General features: G+C 54.9%; 2 protein-coding genes and 1 pseudogene across 2 annotated transcripts; all 3 read left to right on the top strand.

The window, feature by feature from the left end:
• Positions 1-156: 156 nt before the first annotated feature.
• Positions 157-4,340, top strand: LOC113615134 (WW domain-binding protein 4 pseudogene; annotated as a pseudogene).
• On the top strand, positions 3,178-10,237 carry LOC113615197 (tigger transposable element-derived protein 1-like). Its single transcript, XM_027097367.1, has 5 exons — positions 3,178-4,368; positions 5,027-5,320; positions 5,734-5,845; positions 6,474-6,558; positions 7,007-10,237. Exon 5 carries the CDS (start codon positions 7,102-7,104, stop codon positions 8,860-8,862), a length of 1,761 nt encoding a protein of 586 aa, XP_026953168.1. The 5' UTR covers positions 3,178-4,368; positions 5,027-5,320; positions 5,734-5,845; positions 6,474-6,558; positions 7,007-7,101; the 3' UTR covers positions 8,863-10,237.
• Positions 10,238-13,064: 2,827 nt separating this feature from the next.
• Positions 13,065-22,880, top strand: LOC113615196 (tigger transposable element-derived protein 1-like). Its single transcript, XM_027097366.1, has 3 exons — positions 13,065-13,490; positions 16,437-16,516; positions 20,829-22,880. The coding sequence occupies exons 1-3, from the start codon at positions 13,091-13,093 to the stop codon at positions 22,563-22,565; spliced, it is 2,217 nt and encodes a 738-aa protein (XP_026953167.1). The 5' UTR covers positions 13,065-13,090; the 3' UTR covers positions 22,566-22,880.
• The last annotated feature ends 1,407 nt before the right edge of the window (positions 22,881-24,287 follow it).

Raw genomic sequence — 24,287 nt, 5'->3', positions numbered from 1 at the left:
AGACCCGGCCACCCCTTCCACCGCCCTCAGGACCGCAAGCGAGCCTCTCCCACTTTCGCCTTGGAGAGAGGCTCGGCCGGCTCCTGTCCGGGAAGAGGTCAGCCAGTCCTCCGCGCGCGTGCGAGGCGCGATGACAGTTTTTTTTTTTTTTTTTGCGCTCGTGGGCGGTAGGCGGGCTCGGGCGTCTTCATGGTAACCAGTGGGCCGTGCGGGCGGTTTCCAGGGCAACCCTGGGTACCGGCCGGCGTCTGAAAGAGGATGGGAGAGGTAGGCTGAGGGTAGAGATGCGGAGCGAGAGAGACAGGACAGACAGACACAGACTCGGGGGCGCGGAGAGTTGTGAGGAGAGACAGTGAAAGTAAGTGAACAGACACAGGGACAGAGACACGGGCAGGACAGAAAGAGACCTAGGTCAGAGAGTCAGGGCTGGGCAGACATGTGTGTCAGAACAGTTAACAAGAGGGAGAGCGATCAGGGCGGGATGGAGAGGAAAGGAGAGACAAAGATTTACAGCGACAAGACGTGCAGCTCGAGATTCAAGGGACAGACAAGGATCAGGAGTACAGAAGCAAGAGGGGAGAAAGGGACAGACATTAGAGATACAGTAAAGTGGATCGAGAGTTTTTAAAGACTCAGAGAAGGGTGACAGCAAGAAGAGAGAAAGACGGAGCGGGAGGGACACATGTTAAGAAAACTTATCCAAAACTTGCCATTAAGAGAAAAAAAGATGACTGGAAGAACTAGCACCGTCTCTACCAAGCCTGCTTCAGGTCATCTGATTCCCTAAGTGAAGCAACTTTTTTTTAAGTTAACTGCTTTTGATCAGAGTCCAGATACTGTGAAGTTAGATGCTAACGAGTAAAAGGTTGATAGGTTGTAAATGCTTTCTGTCCAGTAGAGAAGAGTACCCCAAGTTTTTTGTCACCCAGTAGGACACTAAGCAGGACACTAAGATGCCTGCCCACTGCCCCATGGTGCACTACCGATCCGACTTGGAGCTTTTATTTCACTGTTCGTTCTTTCACCCTTTCTGTTTTCCTTCTCTCTCATCTTCCCGGAACCACCTATGTCATCCTGCTAGTTGCCACCGGAGGTAAATAGATATTTGACGTGTGCTCACGGAGTTTGTTTTTATCTGTTTCGAAAATTATATCTTGACAGTCTAAAGGGAACCATTTCTCCGGAATGGGGGACAGACAGGGAGAAAGAGAAAACAGTGAGACAGACCCAGGAAAGGAAAGGAGGTAGCGAGGATGGTGGGAAAGAAAGAGACCAGGTCTAGGCGCGGAGGCTCCGGTGGGCCTCGCAGTGAGCTGGGCCCTGACTCATCCCGCGTGGGGAACGCGAGCCTCAGCCGGGCATGAGGGTGACCCTCGGGGCGGCTGGTCCAGTCATGGCAGACTACTGGAGGTCACAACCAAAGAAATTCTCTGATTACTGCAGGTGCTGGATTGCGGACAATAGATCTAGTGTTGAAGTTCATGAAAGAGGAAAGAATCATAAGGCAAATGTGGCAAAGAGGATCAATGAGATTAAACCGAAAAGGCTGGATAGGGCAAAGGAAGAAGAGAAGGCATCAAAGGAGTTTGCTGCAATGGAGGCAGCTGCCCTGAAAGAATACCAAGGGGATTTGAAAAGCCTTGGCTTAGAGTCAGAAACTTCAGAGCCAAGCATATCACCAGTAACCAGCACTATCCCATCCGCCTCTGCATCAAATCAGCAAAAGAAAAAAAGAAAAAAAAAGACCCTTCAAAGGGCAGATTGGTAGAAGGCATAACCTCTGAGGGTTACCATTACCATTATGATCTTATCACAGGAGAATCTCAGTGGGAGAAACCTGAAGGATTTCAAGGAAATTAAAAAAAGACGGCAGTGAAGACTGTTTGGGTAGAAGGTTTAAGTGAAGATGGTTATACCTATTATTATAATTCAGAAACAGGGGAATCCGGATGGGGAAAACCTGATGATTTCATTCCACACTCTGGCGATCTGCTTTCTAGTAAAGTCAATGAAAAGTCACTTGGTACCCAAGAAGAGTCCAAATCATCAGATTCACGTTGTGATTCTGATGTGGAACACCAAGCAGAAAAAGGGGGGGGGGACAGGGGGACTTCCCTGGTGGCGCGGTGGTTAAGAGTCCGCCTGCCGATGCAGGGGACACGGGTTCGAGTCCTGGTCCAGGAAGATCCCACATGCTGCGTAGCAACCAAGCCCATGCGCCACAACTACTGAGCCTGCACTCTAGAGCCCGCGAACCACAACTACTGAGCCCGCGTGCCGCAACTACTGAAGCCCGCGCGCCTAGAGCCCGTACTCCGCAACAAGAGAAGCCACCGCAATGAGAAGCCCGCGCACAGCAATGAAGAGCAGACCCCGCTCGCCGCAGCTAGAGAAAGAGCGCGCAGCAACGAAGACCCAACGCAGCCAAAAATAAATAAATCGAAGAAAAAGGGGGGGGAAGGAGAAGTCTCTACAGAAATGCAAAAGCTAGAAGTAAAGTTTAAAGAAAAAAAATAGTGATAAAGGAACTGAATCGGAAACACAGAAAGAAAAAATGCCCAAGGTTATTCATCAGGTCCAAATGAAGAAAAATCCAAAGCTCATAAAAAATCAGACCCATATGGAAGGACTTCCCTGGTAGTACAGTGGTTAAGACTCCATGCTCCCAATGCAGGGAGTCCAGGTTCTATGCCAGGGAACTAGATCCCCTATGCCAAAACTAAGACCTGCCATAGCCAAAATAAAAGTAATAATAATAAAGAAAGCTCCTCTGTGTTTGTTTTACATTACTTAATGCTAACATTTTAGACTTATTCTGAATGTATTTTATGTGAATTTAAAATAACTCTTTTTTCGTGTGAAATTGATTTTTGTTCCTAAAATGGAAGCCTACCACATTGCATTGTAATACAGTGTATTATGTTCAGTGTCTAAAAATTGCTAATTACCTCATAATATAAGATGCTATGTATCTGTTATTTAAAACATGGAAAAGTAAGGCCGTTATTCAATTCTTACTCGTATGAATATACTTGTACTGCACTGAAAATGCATTACTTTTTTAAAAAAATATTTATTTATTTGGTCTCACCAGGTCTTAGTTGCGGCAGGCAGGCTCCTTAGTTGTGGCATGCGAGCTCTTAGTTGCAGCATGCATGTGGGATCTAGTTCCCTGACCAGGAATCGAACACAGGCCCCCTGCATTGGGAGCATGGAGTCTTATCCACTGCGCTACCAGGGAAGTCCCGAAAATGCATTACTTTTGCACACTGATATTATTCAAGAAATAAGAATTAGACCACGTAAGAGAAGATTCACAACCTGTGATAATTCAGTTCTGAGGATCCTGTCAGAAGGCTGATGTAGAAAGTGTATGTATATTGGCTTACCTTACTCAATTTAAGGTCAAGGGCCAAGAACTGGGACTGCAGCTCAGGTCATGCTTAATATGGAATGAAAACTGGACCAAAGATGTATCTGCCTGGTTCAATGTAAAGCGGCAACCATTGCTTAAGCATTTTCACCTTGAGCCAGGCACTATGGTAGGAACTGGAGATGTAAAGGTGAGCAAGACATATCTCTGTTCTTCATGGCTTCTCATTCTGACGGAGTCCTTTTTTCCCTAGTCGTGCGCTCTGTGTAGAGGCCTTACATATACTGGAAAATATTATTTAGGGTTTATTTAAAACTATGGAGATGAAGTCTTGAACAAAAATAGTAAGTTCTCTGACTTCAGTAAAATGTTTTGGTGTTCCTTTAGAGAAATTGGAAAGTTCCCATTTCCTGGTTAAATTTCTTAAAAAGTGGAATTTTCTTATTTAATCCATTTGAAGTAGGTACCTTCCCTTTATTATTCCAAATTCTTAAAATTATATGTTTTTGTAAACTGTACAGTAGTTAACATTTGATAGTAAATATTTGTCTTTTTAAGGTTACTAGTGTACATGTAAGAAAATTATAGGTTATTAAAAACTTTATGAAAGAAGAAAAAAAAAAGAAAGAAAAGAAAGAGACCGAAAGTAGATGGCAGGAAAGACAGGAGAGAGAAATTAATAGGCGAGAAATCCGGCCTTGGGCAGAGGCGGCCTTGGGCGACCCCGCCTGGACTCTGTGCTCGGCGGCCTCGTCGCTGAACTACGTTTCCCGGCAGGCCCTGGGTGACTGGACGCAGCACCTAGAGCGCCGTCGGGGGCGGGGCCCACGCTGCCTCCTCCAATCCCAGCCGTCGCCCGGCAACCTCCGCCTCCGCCGACAAGATGGAGGCTGGATTCGGCCGCCGCCGGGAAGCGGCGCCTGAAGCCGGAGATGGGGAGGGGCCGCAGCTCAGTCGGCCCACTTGAGGAAGCCGGCCTACGTCGCGGTCCGGAGGTGAGAGCGGTCGGGCGCGCGGGAGCCCGGGCTCCGGGGGGAAGGGGCCGAGGCGCCTATACCCTTGGTTCCCGTGGGGGGAAGGGAACGGACGCGCGCGAGGGGGCCAATCGGGGGCCTCCGGCGGCCCCGCGGCCTTCTGGGAAATGTAGTCTCGAGCCTTCCCCGTGGGCGGGCTTGGGGACTTTCTAGAGCGGGAGGGTGAAAATGAATGAATTTAATTTAAAATTGTGGGTGAGGGACTTACCTGGTGGTGCAGTGGTTGGGAATCGAACCCTGGTCGGGGAAGATCCCACATGCCGCGGAGCAGCTAAACCCGTGTGCCACAACTACTGAGCCCGCGTGCCACAACTACTGAAGCCCGCGCGCCTAGAGCCCATGCTCGTCAACAAAGAGAAGCCACCGCAGTGAGAAGCCCGCGCACCTCAACGAAGAGTAGACCCCACTGGCTGCAACTAGAGAAAGCCCGTGCCGTGCACAGTTACGAAGACCCAACGCTGCCAAAAATATATAAATAAATAAATTTATTAAAAAAAAAATTGTGGGTGAGCAGGCGAAGGCAGGCATGTGGAGAGGGAGGGATGGGCGCGTGAGTGGTTCGGAATTTGGGGCCTCCTTCCAGGCAGGAAGGCTTTCCCATGCCCACCTCCCCTTTAAGCCAGGTGCAGCCCATGGGTCCCTGAAGGTACTCTTCCTCGGTGCCATAGACACTCCCAAAATACAAAGACCTGTCAGGTACTGTCCTTGTTTTTCACACGCATTCCTTCAAAAAAAAACTTTTACTGTTTTGATCAGGTGCTACTTTCACATGGTTTGAAATGCAAAAGGGACAAAGCGAGAAGCCTGCCTCCATCACTATACTTCATTAAATAATTCAGTCAGCAAGTGACTGTTGGATGCCTCCAAAGTGCCAGGCTCTCTTCCTGGGCCTGGAGACCCAACAGAGTGCTCAGTAGGTACAGTTCCTGCCCTCAGGCAATGTGTGATGGATGCATAATAAAATATAGGTGGGGAGGGCCTCTCTGATTAGGTTACATTTGAGCAGAGACCTGCAGAAGAGGGAATAAGCCATGCAGATTACAGGGAAGGGCCCCCAGTGGGCCAAAGAGCCACAGTAGCTAAGGCCCCTGGGTCGGGAGTGCCCTTAGTGTGCCCTGAGGATGTGGTCAGGAGTACGCAAAGGACAAAGGAGGCCCTTGACAAAGCTGGTGATGATTGTGGCTTTGACTCAGAGGTGGGAGGCCTGGGAGGGCTCTGAGCAGAGGAACCACTGTTTTGTTTGTTTGCTTTTTTTTCTTTGCCGCGCCGTGCGGCTTGCTGGGATCTTAGTTCCCTGACCAGGGATTGAACCTGTGCCCCCTACAGTGGAAGCCCGGAGTCCTAACCGCTGGACCGCCAGGGAATTCCCCCCCGACTTGGTTCTTAGAGAATCATTCCGACTGCTGTGTGGAGAACCACCTTCCTCCTGTATCCCCAGGTACTCCACGGTGGTGGCAAGAATTAAGGAGGTTACCTTCTGTGTTAATTTCCTGTGATTCCTTTACCATATTACTACAAGCTTTAGTGGTTTATTTATTTTTAAATTAATTAATTAATTAGTTTATTTTTGGCTGCATTGGGTCTTCGTTGCTGCATGTGGGCTTTCTCTTGTGGCAAGTGGGGGCTACCCTTCATTTCGGTGTGCGGACTTCTCATTGCGGTGACTTCTCTTGTTGCGTAGCACGGGCTCTAGGCGCGCGGGCTCAGTAGTTGTGGCTCGCGGGCTCTAGAGCGCAGGCTCAGTAGTTGTGGCGCATGGGCTTAGCTGCTCCGTGGCATGTGGGATCTTCCCGGAACAGGGCTCGAACCAGTGTCCCCTGCGTTGGCAGGCAGATTCTCAACCACTGCGCCACCAGGGAAGTCCCGACTTAGTGGTTTAAAACAACACAAATTTATTATCTTAGAGTCTTGGAGGTCTGAAATCTGAAATGGGGCTCCTGGGCTAAAATCAAGGTATTGGCAGGGCTGGTTCCTTCTGGAAGCTCTAGGCTTCAGTGGTCACATTGCCTTCTGACTGAGTGAAATCTTCTGTGTCCTCTTACAAGTATCCCTCTGATTACGTTTAGGGCCCACTGGGATAATCCAGGATAATCTCCGCCTCTCAAGATTATTAACTTAATCACACCTGCAGTGTCCCTTTTGCCCTGAAAGGTAAACTTACTCATAGGTTCCTGGGATTGGGATGTGGATGTGGGTGTGGTTAGGAGCCATTATTCAGTCTCCCACACTGATGTTCCATGTCTCTGAATAGCATGGAGATGCTTCTGCTCATCAGTGTCTGAGAGATGGGTCAGGATTTCTAGACTCTCTTTGCATCTCCTTGTGGTTGCAAGAGGTTTTCTGGGGGAAGAACAAAGTCTCCCCACAGCACTTTTTTTGGTCTCATAAGCTAAAACTAAATGAAATGCTCATCTACACGCAAAGTATGCTTGGAAGTGTGTATGCAGTGTCTTTAGCGTTAGGGAGAGAAGGGACTGGGCCTGCCTCTGAGGCAGTGCTCAGCAGGGCTGGGGGCCTTAGGTCAGAGCATGGGAAGGCCAGGCAGTGGTCCAGACTCTCATGTACTCACACATTAATGCCCATGTGTTCTCCTCTTCAGGCAGAGGCGGGCGTGGCAGGAGAGGCCCAGAGGCCATTGTGGGCACGGCAGTAGCTACCGTGGATGGGCAGTGGGGAGAGAGCTTGTTGAGGTGCATGGCTCGGGGAAGCGGCATGAAGACAACTCCCCACCCGCAGGTGCTGGGGAAGGCGCCCCTTGGGATTGGCCTCCGCCACAGTGCCAAGCGGGACCGGAAGTCCATCACCCTGCATGTGAAGTTGGAGGTGCTTCGGAGGTTTGAGGAGGGTGAGAAGCTGACGCAGATCGCCCGGGCCCTGGGACTGGCCACCTCCACGGTTGCCTCAATCCGCGTGAACAAAGATAAGATCCGGGCCAATTCCCAGGCAGCCACGCCCGTCAGCACCACCCAGCTGACCCGCTGCCGGGGTGTGCTGATGGGCCGCATGGAACGCCTCCTGAGCCTGTGGATTGAGGAGCAGAAGCGGCAGAACCTGCCTGTCAGCACGCTGCTTATCCAGGACAAGGCGCGCCGGCTCTTTGCCCAGCTGCAGCACGAGCAGGGCAGCGGCGCCCAGGCCGAGACGTTCGGGGCCAGCAATGGCTGGTTTGCCCGTTTCAAGGTTCGCCACAACGTGCTGTTGACGGATGAGCCGGCTGTGGCCGACGCCCAGGCTGCCGCACGCTACCCCGTGGTGCTGCGCGCCATTCTGGAGGAGGGCTGCTACTCACCACGGCAGGTCTTCAACGTGGACGAGACAGGCCTGTTCTGGAAGCGGCTGCCTGAGCGCATGCTTCTGGCACTGGAGGGGACAGCTGGGCCTGGGCCCAAGGCCTCTAAGGACCACCTGACCCTGCTGCTTGGTGGCAATGCGGCTGGTGACTTCAAGCTGAAGCCCCTGCTGGTGTACCCCTCGGAGAACCCGCGTGCCCTCAGGGGCTGCTCCAAGGCCAGCCTGCCTGTGGTCTGGCGCTCCAACCGCAATGATTGGTTGACACCTAGCATCTTCCAGGAGTGGTTTACTGGCTGCTTCTGCCCAGCTGTGGAAAGCTACTGTGCCAGCCATGGCCTCCCACACCGCGCTCTGCTGCTGCTGGACAGCGCACCCTGCCACCCTGTCCACTTGGGTGGCCTCTCAGCCCATGTGCGTGTTGAGTTCCTGCCCAAGAACACGTCAGCCCTGATCCAGCCCATGAACCAGGGTGTCATTGCCGCCTTCAAGGCCCATTATCTGCGCCGCACGCTCAGCCAGCTGGTCCAGGAGACGGCGGGTACAGACCGGCCCTCCGTGCGGGAGTTCTGGCGCAGCTATACTGTCATGACTGCTGTAGACAACATTGCTAAGGCCTGGGCAGAGCTGCAGCCTGCCACCATGAACAGTGCCTGGAGGAAGCTGTGGCCCGAGTGCGTGCCTGCTGGTGCCCCCGAGCCCAACGCCCTCCCCCAGCTCCGTCACAGCATTGTGACACTAGCCAGCCACGCAGGCCTCGGGGATGTGGCTGAGGCCGATGTTGCCCACCTGCTGCAGGCCCATGGGGAGCCCTCGCCCCGCAGCATCCCCCAGGAGGTGGAGGTTGGGGGTGTCAGTGACTCTGGGCTGCCCTGTGAGGCGGGGAAAGGCTTGGCCTCCAGAAGACCAGAGTCAGATCTCATGGAGGCCATGGTGGGTGTGGAGACTGAGGAAGTAAGTGTGGGTGCACTGCGCCCTGAGCACCTGGCCCAGGCACTGTCCCACTTTGCTGCCGGCCTGCGAGTCCTCATAGAGAACGATCCCAACCGGGAACGCAGCCTGCGGGTGTCCCGGGGTGTCCACTGTGCCCTCGCCCACCTCCGAGAGCTGCAGCGGGAAAGGAGGCGACAGGCTCGGGCAGTTGCGGGGCCTCAAGGGGCCCCATGATGGTGGCAACAAAGGAGTTGGCAGAAAGCCTGCACTCACCCCAGGTGGGGCCCACAGAGGGTGGGCAAGTGGCCAAGGGCACAAACCCTGAAGGACAGAGCTCTTTGGCTGTCCTGTGTGATTTAGGGCTTGGGCCTGACCTCAGATGAGCTTTGTCTGATGATGCTTTGTTTCTGGAGGGTAGACCCTGCCACTTCTCACCCATGGTTCTCATACCTCATGCACTGCCATCTTTGTACAGTGGCACCCAGAGTGTCAGGCTTGGGGAACAAGAGGGTGGTGTTCTCTGATTGGCAGATGAGCTGCGGGACCCAGGAGTGCCCATCCGTGTCAGAGACACACCCTGTAGGACAGCGGTTGCCAAGCACAGCCCACCAGGGTAGCCTTCCTTGTGGTGAGGGGCCAGGGTTGAGACAAGCCTCTCCTATTTGCCAGCCCTGACCTGTCCGTGCACCATTGTTACTCTTCGTAGCCAACTCTAGGTGGGGGTTTCCTGCTCTCCTTGCTCACCTTCCGTGCCATCCTCACTCTTTCTGGCTTCCACGGTTTGTGTTGTCTGAGGTTTCTGGTACCTTCCCTGTGCCCGAGCCTATGGGCGTGTGTGGCTTTCCTTGGTTTGGAGATGTTTTCTTCCCTGGGTTTCTGTGCCGTGGTTGTCTTGGCTTCCCTCCAGCCTCTGAGGCTGAGCCTTCTGACACTTCGATGGTCTCCCAGATCTAGAGCTCTTTGGAAAATCTCAGCCATTTTTGAGGGCTCAGTGTCTACCTCAGGGTCAGCTCCCAGCACATTGGCTGCAGCCCAGCCTCTCCCCAAGGTTAGAAACATGGCTCCAATTCCAATGGATTGGCTCCTTGGACGGTCTTGTTATCTCCGTCATACCAGCTTGTTCTCCTGTCCCCCTAGATTGTAACAGCAAGCACACTGGGGTATCCACTTGACTCTGTAGACATACCATATGGGCCACCAAAACCCAGAGTCATCAAGGGAAGGAGTTCTTGTACTCCAGCTAGGTGAGCCACAGGCGGTGAGACAGGGCTGCCTGGCCTCCTGGACTCCTTTCGACACAGGTACCTGCATGTGTCCGTGAACGTGTGCGCGCGACATACACACGCATGCCAAGAGTAAAGTTGGGAGAAAGGATTCCTTCTACCTCTGTCCCAGCTAACACTTGAAGTGCTGGGCCTGCTGTCAATACGTAAAAGGGGCCGGAGGCCAGGGAGGGGTTCCAGGGTCCAGCCTTCCTGGGAGAAAGGTCAGATGAGGCCCCTTGTTTGCTTTCTTGGGGAGAGTGGCAAAAGGGATGGCAAGGAGAAGTAGAAGAGCTTTTCTTAGGAGCCTGGTGACTGACTGGATTAATAAACTGCACAAATTATAAGCACTTGTAATGTGCTAGGTGTTGGGGAGACCAGGGTGGGAGAGACTGGCTTCAGGAGCTGCCAGTCCAAAGGCTGTTACATTCTGTGTGACGACGGCTATGACGGGCGACTTGTGAGGGACCTAAACCTAGCTGGGGTCAGAGGAGAGGACATGATAGGGAAGGCTTTTTGGGGAGGTGCTGCCCCAGCTTTTGGAAACCGGTCATTTCAAAATGCCAGGCATCACAGAGGGGCCTGTTTTAGACGGCCCAGCACGGTTTGGCTGGTGAAGCCCTGAGGACGGGGAAGCAGGAGCAGCCTCGATGGAGGCGGAGTGCGGCACAGCAGCTGAAAGAGGCAGGTGACCAGGTAGGAGGAAATGCCACATCCGCCGGGCGGGAGTAGAGAGGCAGCTGAGGGGCAACCTGGCACAGTCGAGCGGACGGATAGCGAGGGGATCTGAGGTCGCGCGGGCAGGGCGTGGTGGAGACAACGCGCGGACGGGCTCATCTGGCTCCATAACTCTTTACTTCGGAACCCGGGACACCGCCAGTCGCACCACTGGCGCCCCCTTGCAGGCCCCTGAAGAACTCCATTTCCCGGCGGCGCCGAGCGCTCTTGCTCGCTGCCTTCTGGGAAATGTAGTGTCTATAGGTCACCCGGGCTGTTACTGTGGCGGGCCAAGGACTACATTTCCCAAAGGGCTTCGCGGACAGGGCCGGGCTTGCGCACGTTCCACTTCCGGGCGCCGGACGTCGCCAAAGAGTTGCAGAGGTATACTGTTACCTCCCCTTCACCTCCGTGCGCTGGCCTGTCGTGGGGAGGTGGGTGGTTGCTAGGGAAGGGAGGGAAGGGGCGGGGTGGGCACAAGGCACCGGAAGTAGTCCTTGGGACGGACGGAAGCTCGTGGTCCTGGGGCCCCAGGGTGGTTGGTCTTTGTTCCAGCACGGTGTCGTTTGACGCCGTCCGCCTGGCTTCTTGGGGCGGTGAGTCTGGGCGCGACGCGGTGGAGGCTTCGGAAAAGCCCGGGGTAGGGTGTGCAGCTGGCCAGAGGGCGGCAGGAGAAGGGGGGCGGGGGAACACCAGCTGCTTTCCGAGGACTCCGGCGAGTCCACGGGGAAGGGCGGCGCGTGGGCTGCTGGGACATGGAGTCCGGCGGGGCTGGGCCTGCACCGGAAGTGATTCTGGGCCGAGCTGGGCTCTCGCCACGCCTCGGGGGTCGGGGTCGTGCACGTGCACCCGCGCTAGTCCTTTTCTCGGCGGAATTCCTGGGCTTCTGTCCACCATTCCACCCAGCTCCCCCTAAACTCACCTCCCCTGGAAAGTCTTCCTGGATTTCTGCAGCTCAGACCACCTCTTTGCTCCTGCTGCACCTGCGTGCGTCCCTCTATAAAGTGAGAGTGCGGGCGGGGTGGGGGGACGCTCCCCTCACAGGGGGATTAAATCCAGATCCTTCCCCGGCCGAAGGCTGTGCAAGTTCGCCCAGGCCACACAGCCTTCGCATTTGCTGATTCCGCTACGTAGACCGTCCTCCACTTTAGCTGTCATCTCAGGGTACTTGGGGGTGAGAGCCGGGGGTTGGGGGCTGTTGGATGGGGCGGCCTGGTTCAGGGGAGCCCTGACCAATGCTTTAAAGACGTGCATTGGCATTGAAAATGATCTGTGTTCTTTTTTCTTAAATACTTATTTATTTATTTTTTTTGGCTGTGTCGGGTTTCAGTTGCGGCACGCGGGATCTTCATTGCGGCGCGTGGGCTTCTCGTTGCGCGCGGGCTTCTCTCTAGTTGCGGCTCGCATGCTCAGTAGTTGTGGCGCGCAGGCTTAATTGTCCCGCGGCATGTGGGTTCTTAGTTCCCGGACGGGGCATTGAACCCACACCCCTTGCATTGGAAGGCAGATTCTTAACCACTGGACCATCAGGGAAGAAGTCCCAATCTGTGTTCTTTTCTGAAGTTACAGTGGTAGCAAATGACCGTTGGCAGAAAAATTCAGGTGCTCTGCAGACATTACAAAAGAAAAAGCAGATGTCCTCCCCCAGTTCCTTTCTCCAGAATTGCCAGCTGAGGCGTTGCTGGTTTTCAGGATCCTTTTCTGAACACTTGTAGCAGTAACTCCTGTTTTTTGTTTTGAAATTTTAACATTAGTGGGATCATGTCAGTTGAGGAGGACCACAGCTTACTTTCTTGTTTAGCACTGTAGCGTGGACGTCTCTCTCACTGTCCATTGTTGACCTTGCCTAGTTGAGTTGGGCCGAGCCTCTCAGGCCCCATAGGATTGTGCCATGAGGGAAGGAAGTCCTTCCAGTGTAGGAACCAGCTCTTGCTCTCCCTGTGCGGCTGCACTGCAGCCGTCCCCACTACCATCTTGGCCTTCCAGCCTGTCCCCCACATCACTCTTTCTAGTGCCCCACAGACTGCATCCTTCACTTGCACGGACCCTCCCTGGGCACTGAGTCTCTGCTAGTTCCCGCCAGCACCTCTGCTTGGCTGCTGATGGGGTTCTCTCCACCCCTGAGACACTGGACACGTCCACGCCCCATCCCCAGGAGCAGCCCTCCTACTGGCCCAGTCTGGCCTGAACTCCTGAAGGCTTCTCTGCAGGAAGCGCTCCCTCACTGTCCTAACCAGATTCCCAGTGTGAGGCATCCTCTTGAGGGCACAGATAGGGAGGTCGAGGCTGGAGGTGTCCCCTTGCCAGGTTGTCAGCTGGCCAGGTGTGGGGACAGTTTCCACCACAGCAAGTGACCTTGCAGGCTATGAGTCGGCGGAGGGGTGTGGGTGGCCCATGGCCCTGATTGGTTGGGTGTGTGTCCCAGGAAGACGGTGTGTGTGGCCTGAGTGAAGGCAGAGAGGCCAGCTTCCCCAGGTTTCGCCATGGCAGCCGACCCAGCACCCATCGGTCAGGAAGAGCTCGTGATCATCAAGATGGAGGAGGATGAGGCCGCCCTGTGGGATCCTGAACCGTTCTTCAAGCCTCAGCCCCAAACCCTGTTGCCTGGGCTTGGTAGGGACCCCCGGCAGTGCTTCCGGAGCTTCCGCTATGAGGAGGCAGCAGGGCCCCGCGAGGCGCTGGCCCGGCTCCGGGAGCTGTGCCGCCAGTGGCTGCGGCCCGAGGTGCACTCCAAGGAGCAGATGCTGGAGCTGCTGGTGCTGGAGCAGTTCCTGGGCGTGCTGCCACCTGACACCCGGGTCTGGGTGGAGTCCCAGTGCCCCGAGAGTGGCGAGGAGGCTGTGGCACTCGTGGAGGACCTCGCTCAGATGTTGCAGGAGACTGGTGAGCCACGGGGGACTGGGCTTGGGGGCAGGGAAAGTGCAGGGGGACACAACTCATGACGCCGGGTCCTGAGTGCCTGCCCGCTCTGCCCAGGCCCTGTGTCCTCATCTCTGGGAAGAAGACTCAGAAGCTGTGACATGTTTGGAGACTTTTCTAGACTCTTAGCCTCCCAGAGGTGTGAGCCTGGGGTTGGTGTAGCATTTCCCCTGCTCAGGTGCACTGGCCTTCTTTCTCTTCCTTTTCTCCTTCCTGACAAAGTCACGGAGTGCGTGCCATGTGGCAGGCCCTGTGGGTCCAGCAGGGAAGGGAGAGAGGCAAGGTCCTTGGCCTGTTGGAGCCCAGTCTGGTTTGAGAGTTGGGACAGTGAGACCTCCAATCACAAGTAGGGTGTGTTTCTTTCTCTAGAGGGGGTGGAGGCAAGAGGAGGTGGGCACAGAGGTCGGCCCAGCCAGGGGTGGCTTTGCAGTTCGTGCTGTGTGATGTCTTCACCTTGGACGTGTGCTTCCGCACCTGTGAGGAGGTGACAGCCGTGCAGCAGGGAGGAGAGATGGTTGGTTACCACCTCGGTCCACCCTGGCGTGTGTTTACTTATTTACTCGTGTATTTGTGCAGTTCCTTTTGCCTGCTTGGCCCCTTGTATCGAGGGGTGGAAACCATAGCACTTAAACAAGCAAACAAAAACCCAGCTTTATTAGGCTCTAACCCACATAATCAAAAAATTGTACACTTAGTGGGTTTTAGTATAGTCACAGGTTTGTACAACCATCACCCACGTCTAATGTCATCACCTTCAAATTAACTACGTACCCGCCAGCAGCTACTCCCCATTCTTCCCTTTCCTAGTGCCTTGGCAGCCAGCAACCTGCTTTGTGTCTCTGTAGACGTTCTTATTCTGGACGTTTTATTAAATGGTATCATACATTTCCTGGAGTCATACATGGCTTTTTATGATGGGCTGCTTTCATCGAGTGTCATGTTTCCAGCGTTCATCCACAGTGTAGTACGTCACTCATCTTTATGCCTAGTCATATTCCGTTGTGTGGTTATACCACATTCTGTTTATTCATTTATCTGTTATGGTTATTTGGGTTGTTTGTACCTTTTGGCTGTTACGATTAATGCTGACGTGAACTTACGTATACTTTATTCTCTTGGTTATATACCTAGGAGTGGAATTGCTGGATCACACGGTAACTCTGGCCTTTTGAGGAACTGCTAACACACCACTTGTTTTAAGAGAGGGGATTTAATGTAGAGAGTGTAACCTAGGCATTGAAGGAGTGAAAAAGTACAGAAAGAACTCTAAGGTGTCATGGTGGTAGGAACTGCAGGGAACTGTGTCCGCTCCGGGAAGAGGTCGGAATTATGACAGTTAGAGACTCAAAGGAGGGGCTGGGAGGTGGGGCTGCTGCTGGATGGTGCTGGGGTCTCCCAGGGGGACAGCATGCAGCTGGTTCTGCACATGTTGGAAAAACTGCAAACTGGATCTAGCTGCTGCTAAAGAAACCCTTGATAATGCACGACTGGTTTTCACCCAGGCATGAACGTGAGGTGCAGGTGAGACACCTTGTACGCATGGGTCCACAGTCCTCCCAGGGTGTCTGGCTGTCGTGCTGGGCTGTTCTCTGAGCCATGGGCAGCGTTTGTCGTCTTAGGGGACTGTTCTTAGGGAACTGTACCAGTTCCCAGCTTCCCACGGAACGGATGCTTAGGTGATGCACACTGTTAAAAGAGATTTTGCATCGTAAGAGTGTGGACGTTGGCAAAGCAGCCTGCTGGCACTGAACGGACTTAGGCCTGGTGCTCTCGAGGATCCTCTGGGGCATGCATGGTTATGTCCACTCAGTCCTGAAGCCTCATGGTCTCACGTTTACACGAAAACTCCTGCCTTTGCTCCGTACCCTTACCTGCTCTCAGCCTGTTGCTGGCCCCTTCGATGTCCCCACATGGGAGAGGGTAGGGCCCGGCCCTGGCTTTCTCTGGGTGGTTTTGGAGATGACTGCTCTGATGCTATCAGGGAGACCAGAATGATGTCCCAAGCTCTTCCTTGGCTGTCACTGTTGCTGTGTGTTCGGGGGTCCCAAAGACCCCCCTTAGCCTCAAGTGATTTGCTAGGAGTCACAGAATTCAACAAGGCTATTATATTCGTGGTTGTAGTTTATTACAGTGAAGGATACAGATTAAAGTCAGCGGTGGAAAAAGGTGCCTAGTCTGGGAGATACCAGGCACGAGATTCCGGGTGTCCTTTCCTGTGGGAGTCGTGTGGGTCGTGCTTAATTCCCACAGCAGTGATGTGCGACGATACGCACAGGATGCTGCCACTGGGGGGCTCGCCTGCAGTGATGTCCAGGATTTTTACTGGGGGTCAGTCACCGAGTTATGGAACATGACTGACCTTAGTTACTCAGCCTGAACTCCCGCCAGAGGTCAGACCTGTACAGTGTGGCCCAGGGTTACTACCATGTCACATTGTTAGCATGAACTATCTGTGTGACCCAAGAACTTAGGTAAACAAAGATGTTCTTATCAGGCAGAATCTTCCAAGGGCTTAGAGGTCTCCTCCCAGGAGCAGGTCAAGGGCCAGACTTTCGTTTGGAGTGTGGAGGGTTTGGACAGCTCAGGCCTGCTGAGTCAGCCCTTTACTGACCACCCAGCTGCAGCTGAAGGAAGCTTCTAATGACTGTCTCCTTGGTGTTTCAGTGACTTGGGTTTCAGGGGCCTTGGGTGTGTTCTTGAGGTACGTATGTGTGTGTGCATCGGAAGGGGCTGCCTGTCAGCCAGGGTACGGTGTTCTTTGTGAATCAGAGGGCAAGCGGTGTGTCATCTGGCTCAGAGTGTCTGGCCAGTAGGACATGTTGACCTCCGGATTGATTAATGGGCTTGGGTGCCTCACCCCTTTGTCCCCAGGGTGGGCCTGCAGACACTAACACTGCTCTTTCCCCTCAGCCCTGGCCCAGGCCCCTCCCGAGGACCAACGGTTTGGAGACCTGGCAGAGCCGGCCAAGCCCTTCACGGATGGAGCTCAGGTGAGCTGTGAGTCCTCCAAAGTCAGAGATGCCACATCCTGCGGGACCCAGCCCGCCTCCCACCCCCCCTTCACCCCAGGCCGTGGAGGGTCACATTCAGCAACTGTGCCCAGCCCCCACCCCCACCACCCCTCGCCCTCAGGCTGGGCTCAGGACCTGCCCATCACCGTCTCCCAGCTCCTGGGTCTGAGGATGGGGCCTCCCCAGGCTCACACCATTTGAATACAGAGTACAGTAAGTCCCCTACACACAAACCTCCAAGTTACGAACTTTCAAAGATGCGAACATGCGTTCGCATGTCCAATCACGTAAGTTAGTTCACGTGTCTGGCGTACATTGTCATGTGCGTGCATCCTCTACAAGTGGTTGTGCTTTTGTGTGCTTTACAGTACTGTATAGAGTACAGTAGTACAGTATCTTTATTTCAAGCCCAGGATGTCCGGAAGCAAGCGTAAAAGCAGCGGTGATGTAGCGGGTACTGCTAAGAAGCGCCACGCGATAACGATGGAAACAAAAGTGAAAATAATTGAGAGAGTGGAGCGAGGCGAAAAGATGGTAGACGTCGCTCATTCTTATAACCTGAATCGTTCAACCATCGGCTCAATCGTAAAGAACAAGGACAAGATCATGGAACATGTGAAGTCTGCTATGCCGATGACGTCCACAATAATAACAAAGAAGCGTGGAAAAGTGATGGAGGAGATGGAGAAACTTCTCAGTGTGTGGATGCAGGATCAGCGTCAGCGTCGAGTCCCACTCAGCTTAATGCTGATTCAAGAGAAAGCCAAGAGCCTTTATGAAGACTTGAAGAAGAAACACGGCGAAGAATCAGAGGGCAAATCTTTTAATGCCAGCCGTAGCTGGGTTCACCGGTTCAAGGCTAGAGCCAAACTTCACAATGTAAAAGTGAGTGACAAGGCAGCGAGTACAGATACAATAGCTGCCCGGGAATTTCCTGAAACGCTTCGAGAAATTATCGATGAAGGCGCGTATTTACCCGAGCAGGTGTTTAATGTGGACGAGACAGGACTGTACTGGAAGAGGATGCCGGACCGAAGTTACATCAGTAAGGAGGAAAAGTTGATGCCGGGCTATAAAGCATCAAAGGATAGGCTCACGCTGTTGTTTGGTGGCAATGCTTCCGGTGATATGAAGCTGAAGCCTCTGTTAGTTTATCACTCAGAGAACCCAAGAGCCCTTAAAAACATAGCCAAGGGCTCTCTTCCTGTTGTGTGGAAGAGTAACCCCAAAGCCTGGGTTACACAGGCCATTTTCCAGGACTGGTTTTTCCACCACTTTATCCCGGAGGTAGAGAAATATTGCTTGGAGAAGGACGTCCCATTCAACATTCTTTTGCTGCTTGACAATGCTCCGGGCCACCCCCCATTCATGGACGACTTTCATCCCAACGTCAAAGTAGTGCATCTGCCACTGAATACTACGGCGCTCATCCAACCTATGGACCAGGGAGTTATAGCGACTTTCAAGAAATATTACTTACGTCACACTTTTCGTCAGGCAGTAAAGGCGAGTGACGAATCAGGAACAACCTTGCGACAATTTTGGAAGGACTATAACATCTACAAGGCCATAAAAAACATTGACTTTGCCTGGAGTGAGGTTACGGCCGTCACCATGAATGGGGTTTGGAAGAACCTTTGCCCGAAGTTTGTTCACGATTTTCGTGGATTTGAGAAGGTGGATGAGGAGTCCAAAGAGGTCTTCAGCAATTTAGTGACCCTCAGCGAGAAGCTGGAGCTAGATCTGCAAGAGGACGACTTCATTGAACTCCTTGCTGTGCAACATGAGGAGCTCACTAATGAAGACCTGATGGAATTGGAGGCCCAGAGAAAGGATGAAGAGGGACAGGAGGAAGAAGAAGTAACTGAAGAACCGAAGAGATTCACGACGCAGGAAATGGCAAGGGGGTTTTCTTTATTTGAGGAGGCGCTGTTGGTGTTTGAGGCACAGGACCCGAATGTAGAACGGTACACGAAGGTTGCAGCAGCCGTTCAGAATGCAATCCAGTGCTACCGTGTCATCTATGACGAGAAAAAAAGAGCTACTACGCAGACATCACTGGATCGTTTTTACAAGAGGGTGGATAGAATTAAATCCAGCAAGGAACCAGAGCCTGTGCCATCCACGTCAGGCGTGAGTGAAATTGCAGCTTGCCCTCCGTCTCCTACTGCTGACGATCCTTCAGCCCTACCATCTCCCACCTCCTCTTCCTCCTCCAGTCAGTAACTCTTCCTGCCTGTTCCCTTGATGCCAGCCCCTGGATGCCAGCTGTTGTACTGTACTACGGTACTTTTCAAGGTACTGTACTGTAAGATTAAAAATGTTTTCTTTATTTTTTGTGTTTGTTTGTTATTTATGTATTATTCGTGTGAAAAGTATTATAAACCTATTCCAGTACAGTACTGTATAGCCGATTGTGTAAGTTGGGTACCTAGGCTAACGTCGTTGGACTTACGAACACATTGGACTTACAAACGTGCTCTTAGAACGGAACTCGTTCATACGTAGGGGACTTACTGTAGTTGTAGTCTCTCTTGCACAGAGATAGAAATACAGCAGTCATTATTTATCCTCCCATTTTAAAGAAAAATTTTAAATGTATATAAAACATGTATATGCATTATAAAGTAATTCAAACCTTAAGAGAAGCACATAACGTTGAAACCCCACAGCCAGTCTTCCTCTCTGGAGATGGCCACTGCCACCCATCGTACACCCTTCCTCTTTCCTGTACACACGTGCAATTCACACACATGTGCGTGTGTATGAACGGGGCACACAGACATTTCCAAAGGAAGCCCATTAACGCTCTGCACCTCACTGATTTCACTTTGTCTTGTGTTGAGGTCCCTTCCAGTGGCACAGGCAGCTCCAGCCTTTCTTTTTAGTGGCTATCTTGGAGTCATGTGCCCAGCCCCGCTAGGGAATGTGGGCCGCTGTTGGTTTCTCATCCCAGAACACACACCCTCATCTTGGCTGCTGCCCCTCTGGCTCTTCTGCCCCTGGGCCTGCCTGTCCTCTGGGTGGCCTCAAGACACAGGGACCAAAGCTTATCTCTGTGTCACGGGGTGCCTGCATGTCTTTGATCCTGGTGGGTAACCCAGGGGGCTTCCCCAGGAGGACAGAGGGACTTGCTCACACGTGGGAAGGAGGGCAGACCAGCCAAGGAGCATGGCTGGGGTCTCCTGCCAGGTGAGGGGGGAGAGTGGACCACACCCTGGCCTTTCCCACCCTTGACTGCCATTCCTGGTCTTCCTGAGACACTGCGAGGCCTGGGAACGCCTGCGGTGGCCCTGCCTAGATCTGCCCAAGTCCGGCTCAGCCGGTGTCCTGCCGGCAACTCTCAGAGAACACCCAGGGCTGCTTTACTGTCAAACTCCCATCACCAGTCGGGAGTGTAGAGCTGGGCTCTGAGAGATGCTGCTCCTGGAAGAAACAAGGTGCTTGGCCCACCCCCCTGTGGAAGGACACTGGGAAGTGGGTCTCCTTGGCCACCTCGGGGCCCCAGGGCTGGAGGCAGGCCTGCCCCTCGCCGGGTTCTCCAGGAGCCCGTCTGGGTAATTGAACCCTGCACAAGTATTTCCTTCATTAAAAAAACCAAAAACGGGGACTCCCCTGGTGGTCCAGTGGTTAGGACTCCGCTCTTCCACGGCAGGGGGCACGGGTCCGATCCCTGGCTGGAGAACTAAGATCCCCCATGCCGCGCGGCTTGGCCAGACCAACCAAAAAATCAAAACAACACACAAACAAAACAAAAACCTTGAGTCCTGACACCCTTAATTAATGACATTGCTCAAGGTCTTGCGAGCTTGGGGCCATGAAGCGTGTTGGCTCCATGGACAGCTCGTTCCTCTGCTTTCCCGGGTTGCCACCAAGCTCTGAGCTGAGGTTTATACACTGTGGCTGCCCGTCCCTGGGCCCGGCTATGACGTGCTGGTAATTTCTGGGCTCTGTATTTGGTCTGACATCAGTTTGTGGTGTATTACGCCACCCTGGATGCTTCAGGAGGCCGGCGAGTAGGTGACCGGGGATGGTGGTGTCAGCGGGGAAAAGTGGTAGAGGGTTTTCAGAAAAAAGTGGAAGAGTGGAAGGAAAGTGGCAGAGGGTTTTCAGAGGCTTGCTGCAATCCTGGGGGTGGAGTTTATTTAGTCCACGGGGCCAGACTCATCGAGTGGCCGGATGTGGCCCCGAATCTCCCACCTAAAGAGAGAGACTAGTCAGGGACCTCTAAGGGTTTTACCCAGGCCCGTCAGCACTTCCCACCGGTAAACGTTGTCTCCCCATTTTACAGCGGGTCAGGGCTGGGGCGGCAGCGGCCCTGAAATCAGCGGGCTCAGGGCGGGAACATAAATATTCTGTTGTGGTGTCCGGAGAGAGTGATGCGGGCCCGAAGCCCCCCCTGAAGAGGCCGCCGAGGGCGGGCCAGCGCCCAAGTGCCAAGCGGGACCGAAAGGCCATCAACCTGCAGGTGAAGCTGGAGGTACTGCGGCGCTTCGAAGCCGGAGAGAAGCTCAGCCGAATCGGGAGGGCACTGGGTCTCTCCACCTCCACTGTGGCCACCATTCGTGACAACAAGGACAAGATCCGAGCGAGTTCCCAGGCGGCCACCCCGCACGCGGCCTGTAAGCTGACGCGCAGCCGCAGCCTGGTGATGGAGAACATGGAGCGGCTGCTGAGCGTGTGGATCGAGGACCAGAACCGGCGTGACGTGCCGGTCAGCGTGGTGCTCGTCCAGGAGAAGGCCCGCAGCCTGTTTGAGGAGCTCAAGCGGGCGCAGGGTGAGGGCTCCGAGGCGGAGACTTTCGGCGCCAGCCGCGGCTGGTTCGCGCGCTTCAAGGCGCGGCACGGGCTGCGCAGCCTCGGGGCCGGAGGCGAGGCGGCGCGCGCAGACGCAGAGGCTGCGCGCAGGTATCCGGCGCTGCTGCGGAGGGTGATCCAGGAGGGCGGCTACACGGCCCGGCAGGTGTTCAACGTGGACGAGACCCGGCTCTTCTGGAGGCGGCTGCCGGGCAGGACGGGCCCTTCCATGGCGGAGAAGCCAGGCCCCGGGTTCACAGCCGCCCAAGATCTCCTGACCCTGCTGCTCGGCAGCAACGCTGCCGGCGACTTCAAGCTGAAGCCGCTGCTGGTGTACCCCTCAGAGAACCCGCGCGCCCTCCGGGGCTTCTCCAAGCCCAACCTGCCCGTGCTGTGGCGCTCGCACAGGAAGGCCTGGGTCACTGTGAGCCTCTTCCAGGAGTGGTTCGTGCACTTCTTCTGCCCCGCTGTGGAGAGGTACTGCGCCCGGCACGGGCTCCCGTATAAAGCTCTGCTCGTCCTGGACAGCACTCCCGGCCGCCCAGGGAACCTGGACGACCTCTCCGACCACGTGCGCGTGGAGTACCTGCCCAAGGACACCACGGCCCTCATCCAGCCCATGACCCAGGACGTGGTCGCCACGTTCAAGGCCTGCTACCTGCGGAGGGTCTTCCGCCTCTTGGCGGCGAGGGCGGGAGGCGCTGGCGAGCGGTCAGCGGCCTCGGACTTCTGGCGGGACTATAGCATCCTGGACGCTGTGCACAACATCTTCGAGTCCTGGGAGGAGGTTCCGCCCGCGACGTTGAACCAGGGTTGGAGGAAGCTGTGGCCCGAGTGCCTCCAGCACGACGCCAGCCCCCGACCCGGGGAGGCCCTCCCGCAGATCAGGCGGGACGTCGTGGCGCTGGCGCACAGCTTGGGTTTCGGGGAGGTGGCAGAGGCGGATGTGGCTGAGCTGCTGCAGAGCCAGGGCGCAGACCTGTCCAACGAGGAGCTGGTGGGGCTGGAGCAGGAGCTGGCAGCCGGGGAGGAGGGTGAGGACAGCTCGACGGCTTCCCGCCAGCTCACGGCCAGGTACCTGGCCAAGGCCCTAGCACATTTCGATGCTGGCCTGCAGATCGTCAGGGACAACGATCCCAACCTGGAGCGCAGCCTCCGCGTCTGCCGGGGCGTGAACAACGTGATCAGCTGCTATCGGGAGCTCTTCAAGGAGAAGAGAGGCCCCAAATAGTGTGTGTTGAGGGGGAGGGGGTGTTGGGAGTTCTGAGGCCTCCGGACTTTGTTGGGGAGAGGGGGTCCTCCCTCCCCATCTTTCACATGGAAGTGACACTGGTCTGCATGTTTCCATTTCATTAATCCCTCAAATGTTTTTCTGTCAGCAAATAATTTAGTGTCTCAAGTGAACTTCTCAAATATATGGTTTTAGAAGCCTTGGTGAATTCTCAAGTGACTTTATTGCATCCTGGGCCCTTTCGGAGCAGTGCAGCCTCGGTTTCCTAGTGGAAGCCCATGAGGAAGCCGGAAGCACCGGCTAGCACCCCTGGCACGGTATTCCTGCCACCTTGCTCACTGCGCTGAGCTCTTCCTGTATTCAGAGCTGGGGCTCACAGAGCTGAGAGGGGTTCAGAGAGGGGTTCTGCTTGTTTTATGGCCCGCTCACCCTTCAGCTGAGCTTCAGGACCTGCAGGCGGCAAAGGCTGACCCCGGATGAGCACCCAGAGAGACTCAGGGATCCAGAGAGTGGGCCTGGGTGGGAGGAGTGTCCGGCCACACACCTCCCATCTCTGTTCTCCCGGGACACTGGATGCGTCTTGTCATCTTGTTCTGTCCTCTGAAATGATGCTGTGCCCCTGCTGACTGGCCGGGGGGAGGGGGGGCGGGAGGAGAGACTACAGCCCGTTGTGGGTGAGCTGGTGAGGCAGCACATTCGCCAGGCTCCCCGGCCCCGGCGCGGGCGTCCTCACGGCTGCAGGCCCGGCTGCAGGCCTGCTGCTAACTCTCCCTCTCTTCTTGTCTCTCTCCTCTGCTGCTCCCTCTCTCCACCAGTTTCCGTTTGACTCCTGCCATGCCCCTTTGACTCTTCTTCCCGTGGACACGGGCTCATTCCAGGCAGTGGTGGCATTTGGAGACAAGGCCCCGGATGCCATGTGGGAAGACTGGGAGGCACACGATGCCCCACAGAAGGAGGGGTAAGGATGTGGGGTTTGGGGTAGGGTTGGCCTTACTGCAGGACGCATGGGTCCTCAGGTGAGTGGTCCCTGTCTCCAGCCAAGGGGCCCTGTTAGAGGAAGCCTTCCCTGAGCCTGCCTTCCTTCTGCAGGAGGTGGGGGGCAGGGGGTGGGCGGGCTAGCCCGGGAGATTGGTTGGGGGCTAAATTTGGCCTGAAGGTTTTGCTGGGGAGCCCAGGTGCCCTCACATCTCCCATCTGCTGTCCATACACCCCGGTGTACACCTGACTGAGGTATGCCCAGAGCCGACCTCTGAACCCATGCACAAAGCAAGCACTCCCTGCTGGCTGGACCTCTTGCATCCGCCCCAACTCTTGGGCCATCGTGGGTACCCGTAGCTCTAGGCTGTCCTGGGGGTGGCCACTGTGGGTGTACCTGACCAGGGGTGCTGGTCTGCTCCTGCTTGGCTATCTGCACCGTTCAGTGTAGAATCAGAGCCAGAGGAGAGACTGACTTTAAAGGACACTTCTGGGCATATTAATCACGTTAAGGCTGTACACGGGTCTTCTCTTCCTGGCTGGGGTCTGGCTGGACACGGGGTGTTTTCCAGGGGTGCTGGGCGCGGAACCGGGCCCCGGGCGCTGGGGCCGGAGCGGGACCCAGTCCCCGGGCGCTGGGGGCGGAGCCGGGCCCCGGGCGCTGGGGGAGGAGCCGGGCTCCGGGCGCGGAGCCGGGCCCCGGGCGCTGGGGGCGGAGCCGGGCTCCGGGCCGCTGGGGGCCCTTCG

Source organism: Aethalodelphis obliquidens, unplaced genomic scaffold (assembly GCF_003676395.1).
Source record: "Aethalodelphis obliquidens isolate GAN/ISIS:26980383/991018 unplaced genomic scaffold, ASM367639v1 scaffold113, whole genome shotgun sequence".
In the NCBI taxonomy this organism is placed as follows: Eukaryota; Metazoa; Chordata; class Mammalia; order Artiodactyla; family Delphinidae; genus Aethalodelphis; species Aethalodelphis obliquidens.
Note: the sequence above shows the minus strand (reverse complement) of the source record. Positions and strands in the feature narration are given on the sequence as shown.

Coding starts and splice junctions, on each gene's coding strand:
- LOC113615197 (XM_027097367.1), top strand. CDS start 7,102: ATGGCTCGGGGAAGCGGCATGAAGACAACTCCCCACCCGCAGGTGCTG.
- LOC113615196 (XM_027097366.1), top strand. CDS start 13,091: ATGGCAGCCGACCCAGCACCCATCGGTCAGGAAGAGCTCGTGATCATC. Junction 13,491..16,436: donor TCAGATGTTGCAGGAGACTG/GTGAGCCACGGG, acceptor CTTTCCCCTCAG/CCCTGGCCCAGGCCCCTCCC. Junction 16,517..20,828: donor CCTTCACGGATGGAGCTCAG/GTGAGCTGTGAG, acceptor CCCATTTTACAG/CGGGTCAGGGCTGGGGCGGC.